We start from the raw sequence: 26,133 nt of genomic DNA, 5'->3' as shown, positions 1-26,133 counted from the left end.
CCCCATCGCTTCCATATCTGCCTGTATCTGCCGGATCATTTTGATTTAATCCTGTTACGCAAGTTAATGCAAGATTGATGGACAGGCGGAGAGTTTGCCCAGAACAGTTTCATTCCGCCAACCTTAAATATTGCTATTGTTTAAATATTTGACCGAAATACAAAAATAAACTAAAACAAAAATAAATGGATATCAAACATACAAATGTTCTTAAAATAAAGCGAACACTCTACAACAATGCAACATGAATATAGTTATCATACATCTTTAATAATATATTTGAATAAACATAGTCATTTAAATATAGTATATTCTATTAAATATATTAGGTTATATAAATGTTCCAATGTTGGACATCTCTTTTGGCTACAACTGTATGATGATTCAATTCTGTTCTGTTGCTTCGAGAGATTATGTGTTGCTGACATCTTATCTGAGAGCAAATGAAAGGAGAAGAAACAGAAATTTAAATAGGGCCAATAAAAATGCTACCCTGGCATTCATTCAAACAGTTCCCCACCATCAAGTGCTGATACGGAACACCTCGCATATAAACATTAAACAGATTAAATTCCTGCTAAAGACTTTTAACTCAATATTAAGCAACTTGTTCAAGAAAAACAAGAACGTCTTTTTATATATTATGTCACAAAACCATAAAAAAGTCACCTGCAAAAAGACGTTTGCTTTGGCCGCATGTACCAATCTCGAGAGCCAGAACGCAGAATCAAGTTAAATCTGAGTGCACTCTATAATTCCAAAGTCTAAATTCTGATGCAAAAACAGTTTGATATCGTTGATTTAAAGAAAACAGATAATGCCCTAAGCACTGTAGTGCTCATCATCAAAATGGTTAAGATGTTATTACTGTGGCTCTGGATGGCAGCAGTCAGTGTGGTTCAGGTTATTTGTGCCGCTATGGGCAAACTCAATACCTCACTCAGTAGGGTCAGAGACAATATCTCTACGGGGTGGCTACAGATCAGCAGGGGGGGATGAGATCTATGTCTGTTTCTTTGCCAAATCAAACTCTCCATTTTCTCCACCCAAACATGGGGAGAGGAAGGAAAGAGAACCGATTACTGGGCTGTTCAGTCATCGCTGTGCTGATCGATGTGGTGTTTGAAAAGCTTTTAAGAAAATGTGTTTACATTTCATCTGCGTACATTACAAAAGTATTGTACGATTTCAAACACTCCGGTCTAATACTTTTTGTCTTTTAACTATTGACCAATGAGAAACTTTATAATTCCTTGTAAATTAAACAGGCTGTTTTAGTTCATGTTGACACTTTGACCTAATGTACGTCACACACACTTTAAACTTTTGTGTATCTTTCCATCGTTACCTTTTTCCCCTCCTTCCCCACCTCCTGCTTTGTCTGTGTAGGGAGGGTTGTCCGTAGACTCCATCTCTGATCTGGTTGAGAGTCAGTCCAGACTTCTAGAAGCTCTGCAGCTCTCTCACCCTAATGAGCTGGAAATGAAGAAGGCATCCGCGGGCCGTACACAGGCCAAGCTCAGTCTCAACCCCATTTACAGACAAGTACCCCGAGTGGTGGAACGCTGCTGTAACCACATTCAGGCTTATGGTGAGCTGCAAACAACATTACACCACAAAATGTTAAAGGTGCAATGTGGAAGAGTATCTGTATGCAATATAATATACATAACTATGTGTTCAGAGGTTTATAAAACCCTTACATAGTGAAGCGTTATGTTTTTATTACCTTAGAATGACTACATACACTGCAGTCAGCTTGCATGGAATTCGCAGTGTTTTTCTACAGTTAACCTAAACGGACAAACTCTACAGAGCATGTTTTGTACACACGCTATCTCAAAGAAGTTAAAAAGCCTCCATAGTGCTTAGAACAGGAGAGGGGAGGAGTGAGCTGTTGGCTGCAATCCACAACATCACCGCTTGATGCCACTCAATTTAATACACTGGACCTTTAAGGCTTCCAATTGTCCAGATAATATACAGCTTGGCTGTCGAGATATCTGGTTAGAAAAACAGCATGTAAATCCTAATCCAGATATGTACAATGCACCTTCAAGCGCATACATCTATTATGGTAGCTTAACACCTGACTCTGAATTCTTGTACTGTACTTTGGTGTGCATAAATCTGTGGAATGGATTTTTGAAAAACTTTAAAACGTTTAAACACTGAAAAGTTGACAGGGGTGAGGTACGACAGGTAGAAAACAGCTGTTTTTTTAGGAATTCTGTCGTGGCAAATTTCGTGCGGACCTGCATGTAACACAGCCTGATTATGTTACAAACGGAGAGACATGTCATTTGAATAATACTCAAACATCCTCAACAAAAAGTTAAATCAGGATGTTGACATAAGAGCCCAACACTTGTTTATGAGCATCAGCTTTCTCTCTTTCTAGGGTTACAAACTTTGGGGATTTTCCGGGTAGGCAGCTCCAAAAAGAGAGTCCGTCAAGTAAGTTTGCTAGTTCCAGCTGCTCTCTTGAGTGGATACAAAATAATTTCTCATTCTCTCTCTCTCACACACCCTCACCCTTTCTTTCATATTGATTATAAGACACACAGTTATGACAGCACAACACTCGCAACGCATTGTATGTTCTTGGATGTAATTTAACTCCATATCTGCATAAAGCAGTTATAGTTCATATGCAGGCAGATACCCCACACAGAAGGCGATCTCTGTGTATATTACACTGTGTTTGTATAGAAATACGAGGCTTCGGATACTTGAGTCTCATCCGCAGTGGTACGCAGTTTGTTTGAGGCTATTGAATCATTGACTGTGTTTTCAGCTACGTGATGACTTTAACAGCGGGATAGACGTCGTGTTAGATGAGGAGCAAAGCGTTCATGACGTGGCTGCGTTACTGAAGGAGTTTCTGAGGGAGATGCCCGACCCGCTGTTGCCTCGAGAACTGTACCCCGCCTTCCTGCACGCTAACTGTAAGAGCAAAGAAAAAAAGAAAACAGGTTTTTAGCATGACCCATTCATGATGATACACACTGTGTTGTTGCATAAATATTGTGACACTTATTATTATTGTATTAGCATTATTAAAGTGAACTAATGTGCATATGATGTCTTGTGTGTGACAGTGTTGAGAGGGGCTGATCAGTTGACGTACCTGCAGCAGTTGTTATACCTGTTACCACACTGTAACTGTGATACGCTGTTGAGGCTCCTCACCCTCTTACATACAGTACAACAGAACGCACACGACTCGACTGGGCCTGACCAACAGGAGGTAACACAACCTGTACCTAACTGTTCTCATAACAATTACAGTATTCTCCAAAAATGTTTTATCATTTCACTGTGCTTGAATGAAAGTATCCGTTTGTTTGTGTTCTGACCGTAGGACGTTTGCAGTTTATTTGCAAAAAACAACCCATTTTCAAGACAAATCAAAGTTTTGTCATGTTTTTATTGTGTTAAATATTTTATTATTATTACTTGATAAAAAAAATGCAGTTTGATTAAACTCTTCAAATAAGATCTGGAAAATATAATCATATTATAATCAATCATAATAACTGTCTACATCATCAGATCTCTATTTCATTGGACAAGGAGTTATTGTTAGATCAAATTCATTATTGTGTGGGATGACAAACCTGCGACCCCCCAAACAGAACGCATTAAATTCATCTCTAGGCCAATAGGCTGACAGTGGCAGATTTTATAATTGTCGTCCTATAAAAGACATGTCACAAGCATATTAATTGATTTACATGATCTCGCAGCCAGCCCGCTCATGTGACCGTCCCCACCACAAACAATTTGACGCCTGTGATTCTGAAGGGTGATTTAATATGGTGATGTGATTAGATCTCAGGCAATAAGATGACGGCAGGCAACCTCGCAGTGATCTTTGGGCCCAACCTCCTCCAGAAAGAGAGAGGATCAGAGAGAGAGCTCAGTCCTCAGGCTCTGGGTATAGAGGACAGCACTGCTGTTATCTCTGTTACCCTGCTGCTCATCCAGAACCACAAACACCTCTTCATGGTGAGAGAGAGAGAGAGATGTTTTATTATTTATCCCGCGTTGATATGTAGTCATGTATTGTACATAGACCCTCATTTCCGTTGCTGGCTTGTAAAAGGAGTCCTGAGTGTTTCTAGTTGTGTATTTGTGTGACTTAATGTTAATAGAGTAAAAATGTGTTTTTCTTGAGCAGGTGTCTGCTGAGCTCCAGCAGGAGGTGCTCATGAGTCTCATCCAGACAGACCCTGATATTATTGACTATCTGCTACGCAGGAAAGTCAGGTCAGCTTCCTTATAGTTCTCATGACTGTTGCTAGTATCGTGGTATATGGGTTATTCTTTAAATTGAACATTTTAACTTCCTCAGGTTTTGAAAAATGACATTTATTCAAAAGTTTTCATAAAGTGTATACACCCTCTAACTCTTTTTAAAATGTTTTAGTAACTGCTTACATCTTAGTTTTTTTTACTTGGCAGTCGAAAATGATAACTTGTGGCAACAGACTGTTCTTTAAAGGGATAGTTCATCCAAAAATTAAAATGCTGTCACCATTTACTCACCCTCTCGTCATTTTCAAACCTGTATAACTTTCTTTCTTCCCTAGAACACAAAAGAAGATATTTTGAAGAATGTTGTTAACTTGCATTTAACTGGTTAAATGGGGGCCAGTTCTGTTCCGTTGACAACTTTTTAAAATATATTTTTTTGTGTTTTGCGGAAGAAAGTAAGTCATAAAGGTTTGAAAGAGGTTTTCAAAAGGGGTAACCTGTCACTTTAAATTCACAAATCTTAACAGAGCCAGTTGGAATAAGTAACCAGTCACTTCAATTTTGAGTTAAGGCATGCATTGTTTACTCTGTCTTCGTGGATGGTGAATATTTTTTACAAACTTGTGAAAAGTCTTTTTTCTTGATCTGAATATTGAAAATGTATTGATCAGATTAAAAATAAAGAAGTCAATTCAGATAGGATTACAAAAACATTAAGAATTTACTTATTTACAGTAGGTCTTAAAGGCGCATTTTTCTTATAAGCCTTAAAGGGATATTTCACCCAAAAATATAAATTATATCATAATTTTCACTCTCATGTCAACTGACACAAGATGTCTTCGTGGTTGTGTTCACACTGTAAAACTTTTCCCTGTAAATTTACAGTAAAATACTGGCAGCTGGGTTGCCAGCCACATTCTGTATTTTTACAGAACCACAACTGTAAACAATATTTACAGTGTTGTACTGTAGTTGCCAGATACAGTATCATGCTGTAATTGTATTTTTTTTACAGTGTGCTGTAAATATTTACACTTTTAATTTACATTCCTTCAGCTGGGTTGCCAGCAAATTACTGTATTTTTACAGAACTATGACTGTATTAAGTATTATACTGTTATGCCATTTAATTTGACATATTACAAGGTGTTATATATTGCAATCAATTTTTTTTACACAGAATATCTTTTTCCTTAAATCAAGAATTAAATTTATTTTACTTCCATATCAGTAGTCTCAAATGGAAATAGAAAACAATAGTCTTAGAATATAAAATGTTTATTTCTGATGCAAAGGCCAGAGAAATCCCATTTAAACACATTTTGGCTGAAATGTCAGCTGTACGAAATAAATTGACAGAACCGTTTACAATTAGCAGAACATTATAAATCAAGGTCATGCTACTATTTTTGTATTGCAATTAACAGTACATCATTAACAATGCCTTACTTCCTTTTAGTCCAATTACAGTGGAAAGTGGAAGTGTCTAAACAAAGTTCCATTTAAAGTCTGTAAATTCTCAGAAGAGAGGAAACCTGTGGGTGCACAGTAGTGTCCTTTTTTTGCACAACTTGGCCAGTCTTCTTTTAAGTCACTTTCCCCTTTTTGGCTTTTGATCCACGCTCCGGGTTGATGTCAAGAAAGCGTCTACAAGAAAGAACAGAAACAAATTATTATGATGATTATGCCTATTTCTAGATATCTCGGTCTCTCTCGTTCTCAATCAGATGTCTTTCAAGAAATTGTCTGGATAATGTTATCACTCCAAAAGTAACAAGCTGCATGTGGTCAATTCCTGACCTGCAGTGAGGCAACAGGTTTCCAAGTGTCTTGTAAACAGCAAGAATTATGTGCTTTTTTTGCCAGATCCAAGTGGGTTTGCCAAATGAAAAGCGTCTTGATACAAGATTAAAGCAAGTTAATCTGTATCATCCTTTAACAGCACATTGTCATCGACATAACTGCCATCCCATACATCGCAGAGGACACCGTTTGCTTTAATTTCAGATCATGAATTTTTATGTTGTTCTATAACTGATTTACAGCAGAACAAAGCTTCTAAACTTTGCATAGTGGGAATGTATTTAGCAAAGCTTTCCTTGCCAGATTAATTTTAACCGAGGCAGATGGGGACAGGTTCAACATACTTGAAATTGGCTTTTAAGAAAGACTTTCTCCTCTTATCAGTGTGTAGTGCATGGGTATTACACATCGGAAAAAGATCATCAGTTTTAGAACAACATAAGAATTCTCGATGTTGTAGACATAATGTCTACATCATTCTTGATATCATTTTCAGAAATTCCAAGTGTAGTTAATTTTTCACTTACCCTAGCAAATGAGACTGGCTAATATCATAGATGTCTAGCAGCCCCTCAATTACCGACTGAATTACAGATGATGGGAGAATGTGCTATGCCTGCAATTTGAGATAAATATTCTATAAAAACAGCATTTCATTTGCATTATCTGGCAATAGTGCAATACCCAACTGATCTTCACCATCATCACAATCAATAAACGAATCAGACATTGCATTTGAGTCTTCAGTCACATTGCATACCTCACCATGTTGCCTCTGTACTGAAAAGTTCAAATGTAGTAAATTATAAAGAAGCCTATCTGCAGAGGAGTTGCAGTGATACCTGGATATATGTGAGGTCAGTGTTGACACAAAAGAATAGCTTTTATTACACTTAAATGGGCAAGACACTCTGATGCCTTCTTTGATAGAGACTTCAGGTGTAACATGAAGTTTTCCAAATCACTACATCTTATCTGACAGACACCAATGTCACAGACTAAAGTTAAAGCATTACCTATTAATTGCTCAGCAGATGTATTTGTGTCCCTCTTTTTGTGATCCCTGATCGAGCCTTAAAAGCAGCAAACTTTTTGAATCTTCTGGGGAAACCAGGAATACCACATTTATAATTAGCATTAGGAGCATGACTATGTATTTTCATGTGATGGCAGTATGATAAGATCGATTCAAATGGACCATCACAGAACTGACACCACATCATTGTTGTGAACAAGTGAATTATAACTTTAAGGCTAAGAACTTACGTTAGCACTCAGTGGATCGTCATCAGATGACTCAGCCTGAAATTAAAAATGAATCGAAAATCAAACGCAGGTCGTGCGAATGGCATGATACATGTTTACCTTTCAAAATATTTCTCAAAGTTCATTGGTGAATAGTTGAGAACAGATTGAACTATTCACTCGTGTTTTAACCTACGTGTAACGTTACATGGCTAAGCTAAGTTGAATCACATCGCGCCGAAAGACAGCAACTTATCTTGGGCGTTATAATTTCGATATCTTATGTTCAATCGTCAAAAGGATTAAAACAGGATTAACACACCGATCCAAAATATTCTTGATTAATGTAACACTTTTGTTCCCAAAATCAGTCCACTCGTGCTAACAGTTCAGAAATCAAGTCGAATAAAACAACTGTCTTACCGTGTCAATGCTCAGTCAAAGAATTATCCATCTGCTGCAACTTCATTTCTCCTCGACACAGACTAAATGTATTTCCCCCGTCTTCTTGCGGCATTATCCTCTCATTTTCACCGGTAGTCTCTCAAAGTTGTAATGTCACAGGCAGCTATAGATTAAAAGGCGAACTCGCTGCTCAAATAAGAAAAAAGAATCACGACGAAACGACTAGCATGTCTTCATACAGTAGCCTATGTAGCGTTAAGCTTATGTTGTTCATATGAATATCCCACTTACAAATTAAGTGCTTCAGCGGCAACAGATGTGTGCTCACATTTAAAAAAATTGAGCGCGAAGGAAATCAATCCCACAATGCAAAGCATTCACAGCCTGATACTGTATTACGAATTTTGCGTGCTGAAAACTGAATAATACTGTACATTTACAGCCATTCTGTTAAATATACAGTCTCAAACTGTTTTATATAAATACAGTACAATACTGTTAGAAATTGCCTGTAAATTTACAGAAAAGTTTTACAGTGCATACAATGGAAGTCGATAGGGTCACATTTAGTAGGCGACTATCCCTTTAAGAATTTGAATCTTGTTACTTTTTAATGCAGGTGATTTAAAAAGGATTGTAATTTTATCATGCTCATTTGGTTTCATTAGAAAATGAATTATTTTCAAATTAAAGGCTGATTTTAACCTTTTGACCAAACCAGTGTCCCTAATTACAGAGGTCCAACAATAAAAGGCAATGTCCAAACGCTAAGTGCCTGCACACATTCTTTCATTAACACATCTGACAGCAGCAGCAGTCTAACAATGGAAACAGATTCGGGTGAACGAAGGGACCCGCAGGTCTCCATGGATTTTGTGGGTCAATCCAGTGACGATCTTTCATCCCTGGAGCCTCTCTTCCCAGATTCATCTAGCATAGGAAGTCTTAACAGCGACGTCTTCCTCAACGTTCTTCACCTTAACACCAACAGAAACCGTGAGCTTATTCTGTATATTGAGGAGGAATAGTATTATTATAGACTTATAAGAATATGATTTATAGATCTTCCTGTATGATAGATGATCCTTCTGTGTAACAGGCTCCTCCGAGGCTCCTCCAAAGTCCATTGGCCAAATAAGGCAGTTTCATTCTCACCACAACTTGCTGAGTCTGACCCAGCCCTCCGTCAATGCCCAGAGTGATGAGAGACAGCTTCGAGACCAAAGACAAGCCGCTTCCAGGCAAACGTGGTCAGGGGAACGACTTTATTCTGATCTGGGACAGGAGGATAGTGACTCCCAACCGCAGAGCCCTGTAGAGAAACGCGTCTGGGTACGACAGAGCTCCAATGCTTCATCCACGACGTCAGACGACAGCAAGCCGCCAAGCAACTTCTGGGACTTTTTCACTGGAAAGGTGTCAGGCTCAGAGACTATAGTATGACCCTCACAGTAGATGCAGCAGTAGTGTGGGGATTGTGTGTGTGTAAACTTATTCACCATTTAGAAAAAGAAGTAGAGAATAGACACACAGAGAAATGTTCTTGTGGAAGTTATACTGTTTATGTAAAATAGTTTTAAATAACCAGACTCCTTTTGAAGATGGTGATTTTTCAGAGCACACTCGATTATTTTAAGCGAGCCACCCCAAGAGTCTTTATAAACCTGCCAAATCTGTGTATGTTACCAGAACACAGACCTCTGAATGTAGAATGTAAATATATCATATGCTTTTGTACCCGTTTTCTATATAGAGAGCAGATTTTATATACAAGGACCATTTTTCAAACAAGCACTTAGCGGGACTTTAAAAATTCAAGTTAATATGTGCTTTTCTTATAGCTGACCTCTTTATCACTAGAGTTGTTCACAGTAGCGGTTCATCATTTCTAAAAAATGTCCCACTTGCTGAAATAGCAAAAACTGCATTTGACCGTTTCCGTTCTGATATTGATATTTAATACTTGTACAGTACTTACCATTCTCTTATACATACACTAGTGGTCAAAAGTGATGTGCGGGCTCTTTACTTCAATAATTACATTATTAAAGATATATTACTAAATGTTGTATGCATAAGTGTGCAGAATGTGAACTGAAAAACTTAAGGCGGCCTGGCTTACAATTCCACACAATACATGCACAAAGCTGATTGTATTAAGTCTCAGTAGAATCCCTACCAAATATTTTCACAAGAGAGGTTTCAACAAAACATTAATAACTGTAGTCAGTGTATATGATCACCCTGGAATTATAAGGTTCTATCTGACATCCACATATTTGTATTCTTTTTTAAACAATGTGTAAATGTTGTGTCTTTTTATAAAACATAAAGGTTAAATCTAAAAAGTCAAATGGAATGTAAAAACTTTGAAGCTCAATATCTGAAAACTGCTCAGAACACAATGAACTTTGTAATTCCAAGGTGACGATATGCTCTTTCAACATCACTTTTGGTCACTAATGTACACATTTAACACATTTTTAAATAAAGAGTGTCAATTCACCTTTGTAGCTTTGAGTTTTTCAAGTAAATGTTTCAAGTATTTGTACTCTTAATTCTTGTAAATGTTGCTTTTCAGATGCCTGTGATTAGGAGCCCTTCACTGCAAAACTTCTTCCACGACCATTTACAGTCGGAGAAAAAAATAAGAATATGATGTTTTTGCTAACTGGCGAACAGGCAGTGACCACTGAGACATTGCTGAACCACAAGGTGGTAATATTTACTGTTTACTATGCACTCAACGTTACATGTCTGAAAGGAGCATCTAAAATGATTTCTGGACTCCACTGCAGTTTACCGTCTGTGCAGTTGGATGATGGAGAGTGATGGTAGCCATTCCCACAAATGTATCTTAGAAACTTATTTAGTAAGGTCTTACTTTTTTGTTATCCCAAATCATTGTACCTGACTCAAATATAATCCTGCACAAAACAACAACAACTTTTGAGTAATGAGGTCATGTATGCACGAACACTCAAACAAAATCCATTGAAGTTGAAGCCAAGCTTTCTTTGTCCAAGTCTTGAATCATGAGGTAATTTTATGTAATTTTTTAAAGACAAGTTCTCAACAAAGCAATAACAGAAAAAGATGTGAAAGAGGTTAAGATTATATAAAATACTATGAATCACCACTGTAAAGCAAAACAGTATAATTTAACATTTCTAGACTATATCTAAACTGTCTTTGCATAGGAGTTTACTTACCTTGTGTCAAGCCTTTTTCTGATTGCATTTGTAACAACATCATATAGAACAACAGAAAGCATTTGTTTTTGTTTTTTATTAGGGACAGGGTGATTGAGTCCCAACTTTCAGCCAAACGGTCCACTCCAAAACCAGAATATAGCCCTGGTTTACAATTTGTACATTGCTTAATCGAAAGTGCACTTTTTTTCAAATCCAGTATGGAATAAACATTATTAATGTTAAGGAAAGGGGCAGAGGTGAAACGCAAAGGAGTGTCACTCTAAATTCGTTGTGAACATCAGCATGACATTTGACTACATTTGTCTCAAGTCTTTATGTAGTTTCTGTTTGCCTGCTAACGGCAGAACTACCACACTCGGGGTGATTTTACTGTGATCAGTGCATTATTGTCTATGACTATCATATGACAACTTCATATTTTGTTTCCAGGATATGGCGTCAGTCTGACAATTCCAAGCAAACATTATCACCCTTTTGTGTCAAATTCAACAGTCTCCCCACATAAAATACAAGAATCCATGTCCAAACAAGGGACCAGTTAGCAAAATTTATAAAAATGAGAGCATCAAAGAAAAGTTAACATAACATTTATAATTACACATAAATAAAATCAAGAAATAAAAGAACCAAAATAAAGCAGTTCTTCCCCACAACTACTAGATCATAAGCCAATTTTAAAATAAAATATCCAGTTAATTCAGCTCGGAGAAGCCGTGATGTCACATCTTCAGACACTCTTACGTCTCATGTGTAATTTACATCATGGCACCATATGTCAATTTATTTGAACATATAGTTAAGTCTACTTAAGACACACACAACGTCAGTATGCTATCTGACCGGCAAAAAGCTTCAAACCTCTTTATAGACACTGCGATGTTGGTTTAACAGAACTTTTTACATGCTTTATAACAATGTCAAGAGTTGTTAATGCATGCACTGATACCGAGTAGACTTTACATGATGGATTCATATTCAGCAGCACTGTCAGTTGTGACCCCTCACAGATCAAAGCACATTCTTATCCAACAAACAATCAATGAAACCAGTGTTATTTACACGGGAAAAGCTCTGAAAAAAATACCTTTTTCATTCTCTATTAACTAGTCACTTAGGTAATAAATTAGGTCTGAAAAACATGATGCGCGTTTCTGTTTGAATGTCTTGTATGCTAGTATGAACTTGCATGTGGGCATCTTGCTGGATGCCTGTATACAAATGTGCTTAAAACACAGGGTGACACACCAATATACTAGCTAAACAAGAAAAGGGCTCATTCTCCAAATCAATTTAAAGACAAGAAAAGAGTTTGAGTTTTAAAGAACTTTGATTTTGTCAATCTAACTATTGCCAACTATCAGTAAGAAACCGTGCACTTCACCCTACATCTGTGCTTTACTTTCCATTCAGATCCATGTCCAGTTAAACGTTATTCATTAACAGGGGTAGAGAAAAAGACAATAGAGATATAGGGATGAGTTACTGACATTTCGCTAAATAAATGCTATTCAATCTGCCTACTAATGGAGTGTACGCCCTAGTTGAGCAAGTATGTTTGAATTTTCCAACTTTTCTATTGAACTGAACAAATCCGCATTATTCATAGACAATCTGACAAGGAAACGGTGGAAATGAAACATGAGTGGAAATGTCTGCAGCTTTTGGTATCAATACAACAACCATCTATGGATTCTAACTTTTATTTAGAATTAATAAAGCCCTTTCGGTTTCCATCTGTAACTCTCTACATGCGGCTCACCGTGAAGTGTGCACTATATGACACAACCAAACCCAAACTTCACACAAACTTGCAGTGCACATGCCTGGCAGAAAGCTTTACATTCAAGGAATACGGGAAGAGCATTCTAGGCCAAGCCACATGTTTTAAACAGATTCCCTCAATCCTCTCTGCAGAGCATCAATTACTCTGCAGTCCTGCACTTGAAACAAGAAGCCCTGGAAAACATAATTTGAAGCTCTCGTCACAACAAAATCCCCTTCATTAAAACCCTACTGCATTGCTCCGTTATAATTTGTTCTGCAACACAACTAATGGCTTGGCATGGATAGCATGATGTGTCATGTTTGACAATGCAGATGTGAGTTTTCTCTGTAGGAGGAGGAAAATCGTAGTTGATCATGATCATGAATCATCAACCTGCAACAATGAATGGCAATACATAATGTGATGGAGAGAATCGAATCCTATCAAAAGCTGCCTTAATCAAAATGATCCTTGTTACTTGTGGTGGGACAAAATTAGTCTGTACAGTGTCCATTCTCAGGCCATCAAAGACATGTGTTGCTCATTTCACAAGTGTGTGTATATGTGCGTTTGTGTGTGTTGAGCAACACAAAGCAGGCGAGTGAGACGACTGCAAACCAGACGCGATTACTTCTGTCTGGTGGTTACTGTGCTGTGTCCAGGTCACTCTGGCATCAACTGATCCTGTCTGGGGCCTGACTGATGCTCTGGTGCAAAGCTCCATTGATAAGCCTGGATGAAAAGGGACTTGACTGAGAGGGGATGGAGAAGGGAGCTGAGGCGTGTCGACAAAGCCCAAGCCTCCCTGTCTGCGCGCTCCAGTCTCTCGCAAATCACACCCTCCCATTATGTCAGTCACTTTCACTGGCTCAGTCTCTAGACTGGTAGAAAAGTATGTACCCTGACTCAGAGTTTTTGGAGATGTCGGATGTCAGACCGTAGAATTCTTCAATTGCTTGGGCATCGATTTTCTGTGAGGGGAAAGTAGATACATTATTAGATATAGAAAACGTATTGATAACCTAAAGCTGCAATTCATTTTCCTAAGTAACAGTGAATATGTAAGGATTCTCCAAAATTTTCCCAATTTCTTAGTGAGCTATAAGTCATCTGTATGCATTAAATCTATTGAGGCGAAATAAATATTTATTTTTGTACATACCTCATGGATTTTTAGTGTTGTAAAAGAATGCATTAACTGACAAACAGTGTATTTTTATGGTGGAAATTTTATTTTAGCACCCAGCTCTACTGTTTCTCTCTTTCCAGATGAGCAGTTGGACCAATATTATATAATGGAAAATCAGATACACACCTCACTTTAACTTGAAACTAATGCACATTTATCTACCCATGAAATACCCATTTTTTGTATTTTTGAATAAATCTAGAACTGAGGTTATAGTCTTTGGTCCGCCTGGAAATCGTAGAGGCAACTATATATTGATCTGGACTATTTAGCTCAGTTTTCTAAATCCTGCATCAAGAATTGAAACTGATCTTAGCACTTCTCCACCATCCAGCTTAATTTAACCTTCACGTTATTAAGAAGAATACACCACCACAGTCCTTAAGAGTTAACACTGACTGCTGCAAGGCTTTCCAGAGCCGTGTCATGTTTATAGTAAAAGCACAGAAAATGTTGCATTCATAGCATGTGAACTTGTGAGTAAATATTTGTCTGTGTAGCAGAGCAGATGACATCACATCTGTGTGCCAACATCTATTAATGTAGAGGCGTTGGTGGTGATGTCTCCATGAAGATGCCTACTTATTGGTTTAAAAGCATACCTGTTAATAATTATGTTAAAACAAATGGCAGACTAAACAACCAGGTGCTTAGACCTCATAAGGAGGTAATAGAAATATGGTGTTGGGTATATAATACGAGCAACATCCTTAACAGATTCTTCAACAAAAATGGCTCTGAACGTCAACAAGACAAACTCCTATTCCAGACTACGCTTTCTAAAACCAATTGAAATTGCCAAATTAATGCTGGATTCTTGGTCTCTGCAATTCTTCAGCATTTCTAGAAAAGTTCACATTACATAAATCACATGACAGGCAGGGCCTGAAAGATGTGCTACTGTAGTGCTTGACATCCAGACACGTAGACCATTCATAAAATGATGGGCCACTAGACACCAACCAAATTTAAAAAGGCATGTATTACAACCCTCTCTGGAACAAAAAAAAATTAGTTTGCTGAACTGAAACTGGAGCTTTAGAGTCTAGGGTATTTTTTAGACAGTTCTTGGTTCTCTCAAAATAGAAAAAAATGTCCAGGTTGAAAACTGCAAACTGACATGCAGGGGAAATGCGTACATACATTTCAGACGAAAACTTTCAACAGAATAAAGTTCTTTGGAGGACTGTTTAAGACGCTTACACTTTTATTTACATCACAAGCCTTGCATAGCATAGACAACCAGAGTGTGCATAATACATCACGAATACTTCGTAAGAACAGTCATACTATTGGAACTGTGTGAAGGTAGCGTATCTTAAATGTTTATTTACTGTGGTGTACACATAGCAAAACCAATTCTGACTCACCTCTACAATGTCATCATCAAACAGAAGCCAGAAGCCATGACTCTTCACTATAGTGATATAATGACCTCGATTTGGACCACTAGACAGGGGAAATCAGGAAAACATGAGCACTGTAACAAAGAATGTATGAATACAATCCAATACACTCTAAACAAAAGAGTAGATTCCCCAGGGACAAATCTGTAGTAGTCTGGACCAAAGAGCCATGATGTGACTAGCATATTTGTTTAGTTTAATTACTTGTTAAACCAAACATTTAATCTTGTCTTGTAAAAGAGCTACAGTGTTTTAAACCTTCAGTTAATGATAAACCCTCCATCAAGAACATAAACCGTGAAATCATCATTTTACACTGACTGAGATTTGGACCATGTCAAAAGTAAAACCCCCACCTTCCACAATGAACTACCACTGCCACCAGGTCGTACAATCGGTCAGGGTTGGTGGCATCCCCGGACGTGTTAAAGAGCCTCAGCTCCAGAGGGAAGACCACACGGTAGGAGAGCTTGGTGTAGCGATGAAGCTGGTCCATATACTTAAAGCGCTTTAAGTGCAGGGCAAGGATCATGGGTAATTTTTTTACCCGCATCCTGTATAAAAGAAAAGACTGATGTGATTGATCATGATCTGAAATTCCACCTGCTGTCTCAGAATGCTCTTTATATGTCAGCTGAAATGCTCCAGGAGACAACTGCTTCTTCGGGTGCACAAAACCCACACACTAATGCAATATAGAACATAAATGCATTCAGGGTAGAAGAAAATGCTACACAGAGTGGTAAGGGGACCGTCTGGCTCAGTCAGGCTCAATTTGGTTAAATTGAGCAAATTTAATTTGGTTAAATTGAGCAAAACAACGCAGCAAATGGGCCTCAGCTATAAAACACCTGTGACGCTGTATTAGAGCTGCACGATTCTGGATAAATTGAGAATCACGATTCTTTTGTTTTTCGAATAGAGATCACGATTCTCTTACGATTCTGAATGACAAATAAAAAGTAATTAATAAAGAATTTTTACTTCAAATGCAAAAGTTAAACTTTATAAAAAGTATTAATGCATTGAAATGACTTGTATAAATATGTTAGAAAGATTGATAATTTGCCTGACATCTACAGATAGCTTGAAGAGGTCTATAAAGAATGATACATCTGATTAACACCAACTGATTAAAACCTATAAACAGTTTCAAATAACCTGAAAACATTGAATGCACCAATAGAGAATATAGCTTCTCTATTGGTGTAAATAAGCGCCATACACTCTCACAACGTGTTTTTACCAAAGTGAAAGATATGAGCACGCACTAAGATTTGTCCGTGCTATAAACTGCATTTGTTAGAGTTTTCAACTAGAGTAAGAGTTCAAACCTGTAAAGTTAATATATGAAGCATAATCAGAACAATGTTACACAATCCTGAAAGACAATCATAAGCGCAGTTTTTGTTGTTAGGCTGTATTTACTTTATGTTGGTTTGTTATTTGGTTTGAGATGCATTTGGGCACTCTCTGCTTTAATCACAATACTTCTGAGATCATTTGACACAGAATAACAGTGTTGTTGAAAAGACGGATAGGAACGCTGTATCATACTTAATGATGATAATGATTTCTCTTCTTCAGTGGCAGCACCAACACAGATTGGAGCGTTATGACTTAAGTCTGAGGTTTAATAGATGCAGGAGAATCGTTGATTTTCATTAACAAGATCGTGTGGGTTTTTAAATCGAGATTGCAATCTTTTAACGATTAATCGTGCAGCTCTACTCTGTATGCAACAACATACCTTTTCTGAGCCTCCTGTTTACTTCTGCATTGTTCACAGTAGTACTTGTATTCACTACATAAGGTCTCTGTGTTGCTGAAACCCCTAAAAATGCAAAAAGATTATGTCATTTCCAATATCACAAAGGAACATTTCATAGAATGAATGCCAAACGAATGGTGCAATATTAATAATGCTTTTACGTGTGTGGTTGTGGCTTTACCTTAGACAGTGTGTGATGGAGGTATTCTGCTCCACGTCCACTGAGAGGTCTAAGAAGTCCTCGTCTTTACTGCTTACCTGCAGGCATGACAGAAACAAACATTACTTCCACATTCAGTTGTTGGCTAGGCTTTTGCTCTCTCTCAGTTCATATCCATTCTTCTTTAATCAGCCAAAAATTAAAACTGCCCTCCCTTGCACATCCGTTTCCCACATTCAGTCAAAGCCAGCTAGCCAATCATATGGTTTTGCACATCACTCATCTCCATATCTCATTAAGAGTCCTTTGAGAACACCTGTGACTCACTTCACCTCTGACTCACCGCTTCACAAGTAAGGCACCGTGTCTCATTGGTCAGCGTGCCTTGGAAGATTTCATGGACCCAGGTCTGTTGGGTCTTTTCCTCCTTTTCACCCTCTCCTGTGCTGCTCCCGCTTCCACCTCCGCCATTCTGCACTACCTTGCCGTTCTGTTGTCTTTCCTGGCTCTTTTCCTCTTGCAGCAGGTCTGCGATGGTGTTGAGCAAGTAGTTGAGGAACTCGTGGGCATCCTGCTGCATGTAATTGTCAAACAATTCTGCAGAACAACATATTTGTAGCATTAGTTGGTTGATCATTCCCTTTAGGTCTGGGGCATATACATTGTACTTGAACGTTGGATGATAATTCAGTGACTGGTGCATTATTTTTATAAACTCGTTCTCTTCATAACTTAGTCATTGTTTGAATCCTTTTATATTGAGTTTATAGAACATATTATTTCTTGCACCTACTGTAGCACCCAGACTCTTACCATTTTCCTTCCTCAGTCTGGAGATGAACTTCTTTGGTGGAATGACTCCTACTTTCTTCTTCTGCGTTGCAATGCTGTTGAACAGGTCAGCTAGGCAGGTGAGCAGGCTCTCTTTACGTCGCGGCTGGACCTTATACGCCAGTACTTTCTCCCGGAAGGGCCGACAAAAGTACAGTGCCTGTAGCACTGAGTTACAGTAGCAGGTGTTGCCAAACTAAGTGACCGTATTGGAAAAAGAGTGTGATAAAGTAGAAGGATATTCAATAACATACATGTACCTGTGAGCAAATCAGACCTGCCATTCTAATACTTTTACATATGAAAAGGTTCTGTTCATTTTGTTGCCTTACATTCACGCATGCCAAATTTGCCATTAGGGTGCAGTGCATTACAACGATTTCAAATGCTTTAAAACGTGAAAGTGATGTGGCAAAGTCATCTTCTATTTATAGCGTAATCATCGACAAAGAGAACAAAATAAACTTACATTGACCAATCCGAAGTAGTGTTCATTAACAGGGAACTGTTCCGGTCCAATCTCCTTTTCCAAAGCAGAGGCATTGGCGCCCTACAGAGGACAGCAGTAAGATGTATCTTTGTTCTCCACAATAAAACAACCCAAGTGGCCAGGAACATTCTAGACCAACAACGAAGACTAACAGGAACGTCCTGTTTGTGGAGTGTGATGCTAGGCTGGCCATTTACAGGATGCTGTTACCAGTAAAGTGGACCTGCTAGGTTTCACCAGGGGTAAAATGAATGGCAGAGCCGTTACAACAAGTATCTGTATATGATGGTACACCTTGTGAGCTTTGAAATGAAGAAAGACCACAGTAACAATATCTGAGAGGATGTAGCTCTGGATATATGCATGTTTAATATACACTCACCTAAAGGATTATTAGGAACACCATACAACTACGGTGTTTGCCACGTAGAATTAAGGTAGTTCTGAAGGCGAAAGGGGGTCATTGATTCAACATGGTGCTGACAGCATTCTTTAGAAATGTTAGCCCACATTGATAGGATAGCATCTTGCAGTTGATGGAGATTTGTGGGATGCGCATCCAGGGCACGTAGCTCCAGTTCCGCCACATCCCAAAGATGCTCTATTGGGTTGAGATCTGGTGACTGTGGGGGCCATTTTAGTACAGTGAACTCATTGTCATGTTTGATGATTCGAGCTTTTTGACATGGTGCATTATCCTGCTGGAAGTAGCCATTAAAGGATGAGTACATGGTGGTCATAAAGGGATGGACATGGTCAGAAACAATGCTCAGGGAGGCCGTGGCATTTAAACAATGCCCAATTGGCACTTAAAGGCCTAAAGTGTGCCAAGAAAACATCGCCCACACCATTACACCACCACCAGCCTGCACAGTGGTAACAAAGCATGATGGATCAATGTTCTCATTCTGTTTACGCCAAATTCTGACTCTACCATCTGAATGTCTCCACAGAAATCCAGACCCATCAGACCAGGCAACATTTTTCCAGTCTTCAACTGTCCAATTTTGGTGAGCTCGTGCAAATTGTAGCCTCTTTTTCCTATTTGTAGTGGAGATGAGTGGTACCCGATGGAGTCTTCTGCTGTTGTGCTTTGCTGCATACCTCGGTTGTAACGAGTGGATATTTCAGTCAAAGTTGCACTTCTATCAGCTTGAATCAGTCGGCCCATTCTCCTCTGACCTCTAGCATCAACAAGGCATTTTGCCCACAGGACTGCCGCATACTAGATCTTTTTCCCTTTTCACACCATTCTTTGTAAACCGTAGAAATGGTTGTGCGTGAAAATCCCAGTAATTGAGCAGATTGTGAAATACTCAGACCGGCCCGTCTGGCACCAACAACCATGCCATGCTCAAAATTGCTTAAATCACCTGTCTTTCCCATTCTTTGATTTGATTTGATTCAATTTATTGTCATTACACACATACAAGTACAGTGCAACGAAATGTATTTTGACATTCAGTTTGGAGTTCAGGAAATTGTCTTGACCAGGACCACACCCCTAAATGCATTGAAGCAACTGCCATGTGATTGGTGGATTAGATAATTGCATTTATGAGAAATTGAACAGCTGTTCCTAATAATCCTTTAGGTGAGTGTATGTGGGTATATATAAGCCAGTTTTTGGCAATCGTAAGACAATTCGTATGATAATTAATTTAAGCAAGTCTATTACACTTACAAAATAATCAAGACATAAATACTGTGCCTTATCTGGATAATTGATGGTGCTGATTTACAGCGATGGGTATCCACTAGTAACTAAGGAAGTTCAGACCTAAACAACGTTCACGTTGATATATCAAAGGTTTCTCTATGAAAGAAAGTAAGAACCCAAAACTAAATAAACGCAATAACACTTAAAATTAACAAAATGAGCGCAATTGTGCATACACTTAATATAATGTACTGTTTAATAATCGACATTTTAAAAGCACTTTTAGTACTTCAAAGACACCGAGATAAACCAGCTTTCAGGTGTGTGTTCAGACAACATTAAAAACACAACCGCGGCGGTGACACTGTCACGCATGACCTCATCTGTATGACCCCTTTCCTGCCACCCCTTTAAAACTCAAATCGCTGTAGTACATTGCCTAGACAACTGATAATATCAATATGCAAAACAAGGCTGAGATCCGCCCCAGCTAATCAAACATGGACATTATGTGACGCTCGCTAATACGCTAGGCTAAGTTACACATTTGACCCTTAACCATAATAGTAAATAAACGTAAAATGCTTAAAAGTCAGTCGAACAACCTCTCTAAACTTATATTGTGTGAAAACTTTTTGAGGATGTGGTGCCATACCATGACACGGTTGTTTATCTGTTAGCTGTTGAGCTAGCCCTGTTAGCAGGACACAGTTTAGATAACAGTTACTGGACGGGACACCGTTCTCCAATGCGAATACAAACTCACCATCGTACAAATCGAGGCGATCTTTCGGACTGTCATCAGTATTTCCATCCGCCTGCCGCCATATTGGACCGAACCCCTATTTAAAACTGTGACAGCCGCCCGGGCTGAAGTTCCGGTGAATCATTCAGTCTGTCCAGCTCGTAGCGGAATGAGGGAGTGTCGTATCGCCCAGTGCGGCAGCTGCGCAATAGACGCAGGTCCAGCTCGGGGCCTACTACGGCGAAGGCTTAGCTCATGAATCTTAAGCAGGTCACGGTGACGTTGCTTTGTAACCTTTCAAGAACGTCCTTAGGAACGTCAAACACGTATGGTCATAAATAAATCCTTCACCGTAGTAGGATTCGCATATATCGTATTTACTGATTCTTTTAAAGACAGGAGAGTCATGTCCACGCTTTTGATCAATGTATATGCTATTTGAAATTAGTAACTTGGTATTAGCAACTATTGCATTATTGCTCCTGTATGACATATCGTTTTATTGCTCCCTGAACTATGTAAGTCGCTTTGGATAAAAGCGTCTGCAAAATTACTGCAAATGTAAATATGCTTTGTAGATAGATCAGCAGAAGATAGGAAAGGAACCTCGACGGCACACTGTTGCAGCTGACTGCTACGATTAACTTTTTGCAAAAGCGTTATCGTTTATTTAATCGTTATGCACGGTGGTTTATGACTCTTTTTTGTATTTGAGAAAAAATAGCGATATCACAATTGTGTATTCACGAAAAAAATCGATTTGAGAGCATTTTCAGATATTTAAAAAAGCGTCAAATTGTCGCAATATTTAGGCTACTGTCTTTACTGATGAGGTTGTGCCCATTAAAGTTATTATAATTACTTGATACAAGTTACACCATATATAAAATATGTAAATGAAGTGTGTCGCACTGGTTCATTCACGCCCCTCTTGAGCTTGCACCGTTGCTTTTCGCAAAAGTCGCAGAGTCGAGGTCTGTGAAAAAGCTGTCCGATGATCAGGATCAAGGACTGTTGGTTATAAATTGTTCACAGATTAGGGTGCACCATAACGAGGGTGTTATGCAGAAGAAGTAACATTCATGCCTTGTCGAAGTTTTTCACCGCGGGATGCTGGTATTCTATTCAAACAGTCTACGAAGATCACAGATGTCTCGTTACTATCACAGAAGACTTGCTTTATGAGCAGGACAGCTAACGTTTGGAGCGGATGAAAGAAAGGGACATGCATTTCCAGACAGCCTAATAAGAATTACAGCTTTCTAAATGCGTCTTATCGAGCAGCCGAGAACAATGAGCAGTGGTTCTAGCAACTTTCTGCTAGTCCCCATACCGGAGTACCCTGCACTGGACTGCGTACCAAACAAACAAGTTAAAATAGTCGTTCTCGGTGCAAACAATGTTGGAAAAACGGGTAAATGTATACGATTATGTCTATTTTAGTATTTTTTATTTGAAGTCGGTAACTAACATGACCTCATTCATTCAATCATTCATTCATTCATGCATTCTAACAATATACAATCGTAAATAAAGTCAACATACTGCAACGCCATATATATGTATACTGTAAAATATAATTTTTTTTCAATGGTAAATATATTATAATGCTAGTGCGACACGACTATTTCCAGTGTTGGGTTTAAATTAATAAGTAATTAGTTACTTTAATTTTTAAAGTAAGGAATTACTCTTATTTTTTCTTTAATTTAATAACAGTTACTTCTTATGTTATTAAACTAAATACTGCACGTAACATATGTGCGTGCAAGAGTGGTAGTGACATACAAATGGAACTTCACACATTTGTTATACTTTGGTCTTTTAATAATATACTACTTAATGTAGTTTTATATGATGTATTTGAGTGAATTAAAAGAGCCATTTATCCTCGTCTATCCTTGAATCACTTGACTAATGAAGGTTGACGAAGGCCATAGAAAGTAATTAGTAATAAGTAATTGAATACATTTTGGAGAGAGTCATTTGTACAGTAATCTAATTACACTATTGAATATGTAATTAGTAACTAGTAATTCATTACTTTTTCAGAGTAACTTACCCAACACTGACTATTTGTGCAAAAGCTTGGAGACTTTGCTCATTATGCATATATAATTTATTCTTTGCCTTTAATTTTCAGCTCTGATTGTAAGATTTCTTACAAAGAGATTCATAGGAGACTATGAAGCCAACACAGGTTAAGATCTTTTAAGGAGACAATACTGGTTTATTGAGAGCTATGCATACTATCTGAATATAATATCTGTTGAAAATCAATTTTTAGGTGCCTTGTATTCAAGGAAGATTAACTTGGATGGGGAGCAGGTTTCCTTACAAGTGCAGGACACGCCGTGTGTCTCACTGCAGGTACATCCCATTCTCTTTATCAGCTAAACTTTCATCAAAAGCTCCATGCTCATTTAGATCAATAGGCCATTGCCTGTGGGACTCCTGCATGTTTTAGATAAACTGTGGGGAATACTAGTTCTAACATTTGGCCTGTAAACAAAGTAAGGCAGAAGATAAAGAGGGTGCGTTCAGCCATAAGCTCATTTAGTCTGACTCATGCGTACTACAGAGAAAGTCTCTTCAACTCAATTAATCTGATCCTGGCTGAAGCACAGTGGTTAGTATAATAAGACATTTTGATCAATATTATAGTTATGATAGAAATTTGCAGTAATGATGAAATAAAACGGATCTATACTTTTTTTCAAACATAATCAAACTATATATTATAATACAAACATTCTTCATTTTTCCAGGATGATGCAGAAGGTCTGTATTGTCAGGAGCAGATCAACCGCTCTATTTACTGGGCCGATGGTTATGTGTTTGTCTTCTCCATCACTGACCTCAACAGCTACCGCACCATCCAACCGTTATACCAACACGTACGTCGTATTCACCCCAGTGGCAACATCCCCATCATCATTGTGGGAAACAAGTGCGACCTGCTGCGTGCTCGACAGGTCCCGGCTCACGAAGGTAAGGCGCTGGCTGATGAATTGGGAGGACCCTACTTCGAGGCATCAGCCAGGGAGAACCACGAGAGCGTTCATGATGCTTTTCTGCAGCTGTGTCAGGAGGTGAGCCGGGCGCTGGGAGGAGGAAATGGGGAGAAGAGAAAAGGAGGCTTACACCTTGCCAGGCCAAAGAGCCCAAATATGCAAGAGTTGAAGAGAAGATTTCGGCAAGTGCTGTCTTCCAGGGTGAAGTCGACTAGTGCACTGTGAATTACAGTTTTGTGACAAATATGGCGGCAGAGGACTTGGAAAAAATTACAATTTGTGTTGCTCAAGTGTTTTGAGAAACACAAGGCCAAACATTGGACCTAGCCAGCTGCAAGGACTCTCACAAGATGAATAGTAAGATGTGTCCCACCTCTTTCTGGGTGGAGTGTAGGATGGGACTCTTGGCACTTCAATAAAACCTGTTTTTGATTATTAAAACATTATTTCAGCTGCTATCATTTACGCAATATGTCCCTTGTTTTCCAGTATTACTGTTAATTTTTTAATTAAATCATTGCTTTATAAGGAATCAAGTAAGCGTGAATTAAAACTTGAAGATGTAATATTACTGCTTTTGGTGTCAGCCCAGTTGTGAAGCAAGAGTTTGTCTTTATCCAAAGCAGATTACTATATTGAAAGTAACTAAATTAAACTAACGTACTGTATTGTAAGCAGTCAATTCTCATGCTTAAATGTCTGAAATGTTCTTCCAGTAAAGTCCCACCATTTCTCGACAGTGAGAGACATTATTCAGCTATGTTGTTTTAATAATCACATTGAAGGAAGAGAATCTTGACTTGTGGTTCCCATGACATTTGACCTACTTATGCTGTGTCAAACAGCTTGGTTTTACTGTGAAGGTTTGTAGTGTGTCCTAAGTTTGTCCCGTCCAGATGTCCCATTTACCCACTCAAATGGACGTTTGTTTATCTTGCAGCTTAGATGAAGTTGCATTCCTCTGAAGCAGGTCTGGGGATTCTTGAACGGAACCATGGGCCTGCACTCATTGAGCATTGACCTCTGACCTTTTTTGTTTAATATGTAACCTTTCTTTTCTTTAACAACAGCCTAATGAAAAACAGATTGAATAGGAATATGACCAGCTTTCTTCGCTATTAAACAGCGAGAGTATATGTTATTGTCAATATACTTTGACAAAGTTAAAGATATGTTTGTGGTAACAGTACGCTGTGCTAAACCCTCAACCTTTTTTCCAATTTGAAAGATTTTCTTGTGTCAACTGAAATTTCCACATACCATTCTCAAATGTTACACCAGAGAATGTTAACTCAACTTTCTAAACTTCTTAGCCCAGTGCCAACTATTACTATATTTTAAAACTGTTGTTAAGCATACATTTTCGCCGTCACAACAAATTGTACAAATCTAAATCAGCTGTTGGTGTCTCTGAAGACTAACTATTCCACATTTATTGTACTTTTTTTGCCAAAATTAAATATGTTCCCATGTTTGTTATAGGAAACAGGGTGATTGGACCTTGGACCTTGGAGGTCATTACATTGCATTGTACTAAACATTTTGTTTCTGCATATGTATTTAATAGAAAAACTAAGCTAGTAATGAGGAAAGACATGGGACATAAACAATGTTTAAGTGAAAAATGTCACATAATGTGTTTATTTTAATAAGAGTATGAGTAGAGAGAGATTCAGAGACTCAGTTTCTTCAGTAAGAAGGATTAAAATGTGAATCAGCAGCTTCTATGCGGCTTTACCTTACTATCTCTCTGACATTATGATTATTAATGACTTCCTGCTAAAATAAAAAGGACAGCAAAGCTGATGTTATCACGTCCCTCATCATGAGGAGTATGTGTTGGTGTTTCACTTCAAAAATACGGTTCATTTGGGACAGCTGATCAAGCTTGAATACTCATTAGAGAAGAAACAGCTGTGACGCAAAACCGTTATAAAATATTTTCTCTTCTGAGTTCATTACGTTATCACAGCCACAGGAAGCAGCTAGGACAAATCCCATAGGAACACTGGGGGTGGAACAAGGGAATGAGAAAGACAGAATGAAAAAACGATGGAAGGAAGTGGGCAAGGATTTTGAGATAGAGTAACCAGAGATAGAAATAGAAAAGGGAAACCTATACATTTTACATTACAATGTTTTTGTCCAAGAATCAGTTTACCTAGACAGTC

At 38.3% G+C, this 26,133-nt stretch overlaps 3 protein-coding genes across 7 annotated transcripts in view; 2 read left to right on the top strand and 1 right to left on the bottom strand.

Annotated features, from left to right (window-relative positions):
• The window catches only part of arhgap36 (Rho GTPase activating protein 36), a 29,683-nt gene extending 18,755 nt beyond the window's left edge, over positions 1-10,928 (top strand). The window contains exons 5-13 of one of the 4 annotated variants that reach the window (XM_079457067.1): positions 1,390-1,591; positions 2,402-2,457; positions 2,798-2,948; positions 3,102-3,250; positions 3,835-4,011; positions 4,184-4,272; positions 8,525-8,712; positions 8,816-9,132; positions 10,298-10,928. In XM_079457067.1, coding sequence (XP_079313193.1) covers positions 1,390-1,591; positions 2,402-2,457; positions 2,798-2,948; positions 3,102-3,250; positions 3,835-4,011; positions 4,184-4,272; positions 8,525-8,712; positions 8,816-9,132; positions 10,298-10,375 — 1,407 coding nt within the window. In that variant the 3' untranslated portion in view covers positions 10,376-10,928. Of the gene's footprint in view, positions 1-1,389; positions 1,592-2,401; positions 2,458-2,797; positions 2,949-3,101; positions 3,251-3,834; positions 4,012-4,183; positions 4,273-8,524; positions 8,713-8,815; positions 10,227-10,297 lie in introns of those variants that run through there. The other 3 variants (XM_079457064.1, XM_079457066.1, XM_079457065.1) reach the window with 3 other exon arrangements.
• Positions 10,916-21,116, bottom strand: usp12b (ubiquitin specific peptidase 12b). The gene is made up of 9 exons (XM_079457104.1): positions 20,970-21,116; positions 18,523-18,603; positions 18,036-18,249; positions 17,566-17,819; positions 17,244-17,320; positions 17,042-17,125; positions 15,648-15,845; positions 15,256-15,334; positions 10,916-13,667 (listed from the first exon to the last, which is right to left on the bottom strand). Exons 1-9 carry the CDS (start codon positions 21,015-21,017, stop codon positions 13,566-13,568), a joined length of 1,137 nt encoding a protein of 378 aa, XP_079313230.1. The 5' UTR covers positions 21,018-21,116; the 3' UTR covers positions 10,916-13,565.
• A 745-nt stretch (positions 21,117-21,861) lies between these two features.
• rasl11a (RAS-like, family 11, member A) lies at positions 21,862-25,784 on the top strand. 2 transcript variants are annotated; one of them, XM_079457045.1, is made up of 5 exons: positions 21,871-22,362; positions 23,092-23,148; positions 23,236-23,318; positions 23,717-23,939; positions 24,029-24,717. In XM_079457045.1, the coding sequence occupies exons 1-5, from the start codon at positions 22,215-22,217 to the stop codon at positions 24,175-24,177; spliced, it is 660 nt and encodes a 219-aa protein (XP_079313171.1). In that variant the 5' UTR covers positions 21,871-22,214; the 3' UTR covers positions 24,178-24,717. The 2 variants fall into 2 exon arrangements, with proteins under 2 accessions (XP_079313170.1, XP_079313171.1); XM_079457044.1 differs by having other exon boundaries at positions 21,862-22,362; positions 23,717-25,784.
• Positions 25,785-26,133: the final 349 nt, after the last annotated feature.

The sequence above is a fragment of the Barbatula barbatula genome, assembly GCF_947034865.1.
Source record: "Barbatula barbatula genome assembly, chromosome: 1".
NCBI lineage: Eukaryota > Metazoa > Chordata > Actinopteri > Cypriniformes > Nemacheilidae > Barbatula > Barbatula barbatula.
This window is presented reverse-complemented; position numbering and strand designations above follow the sequence as displayed.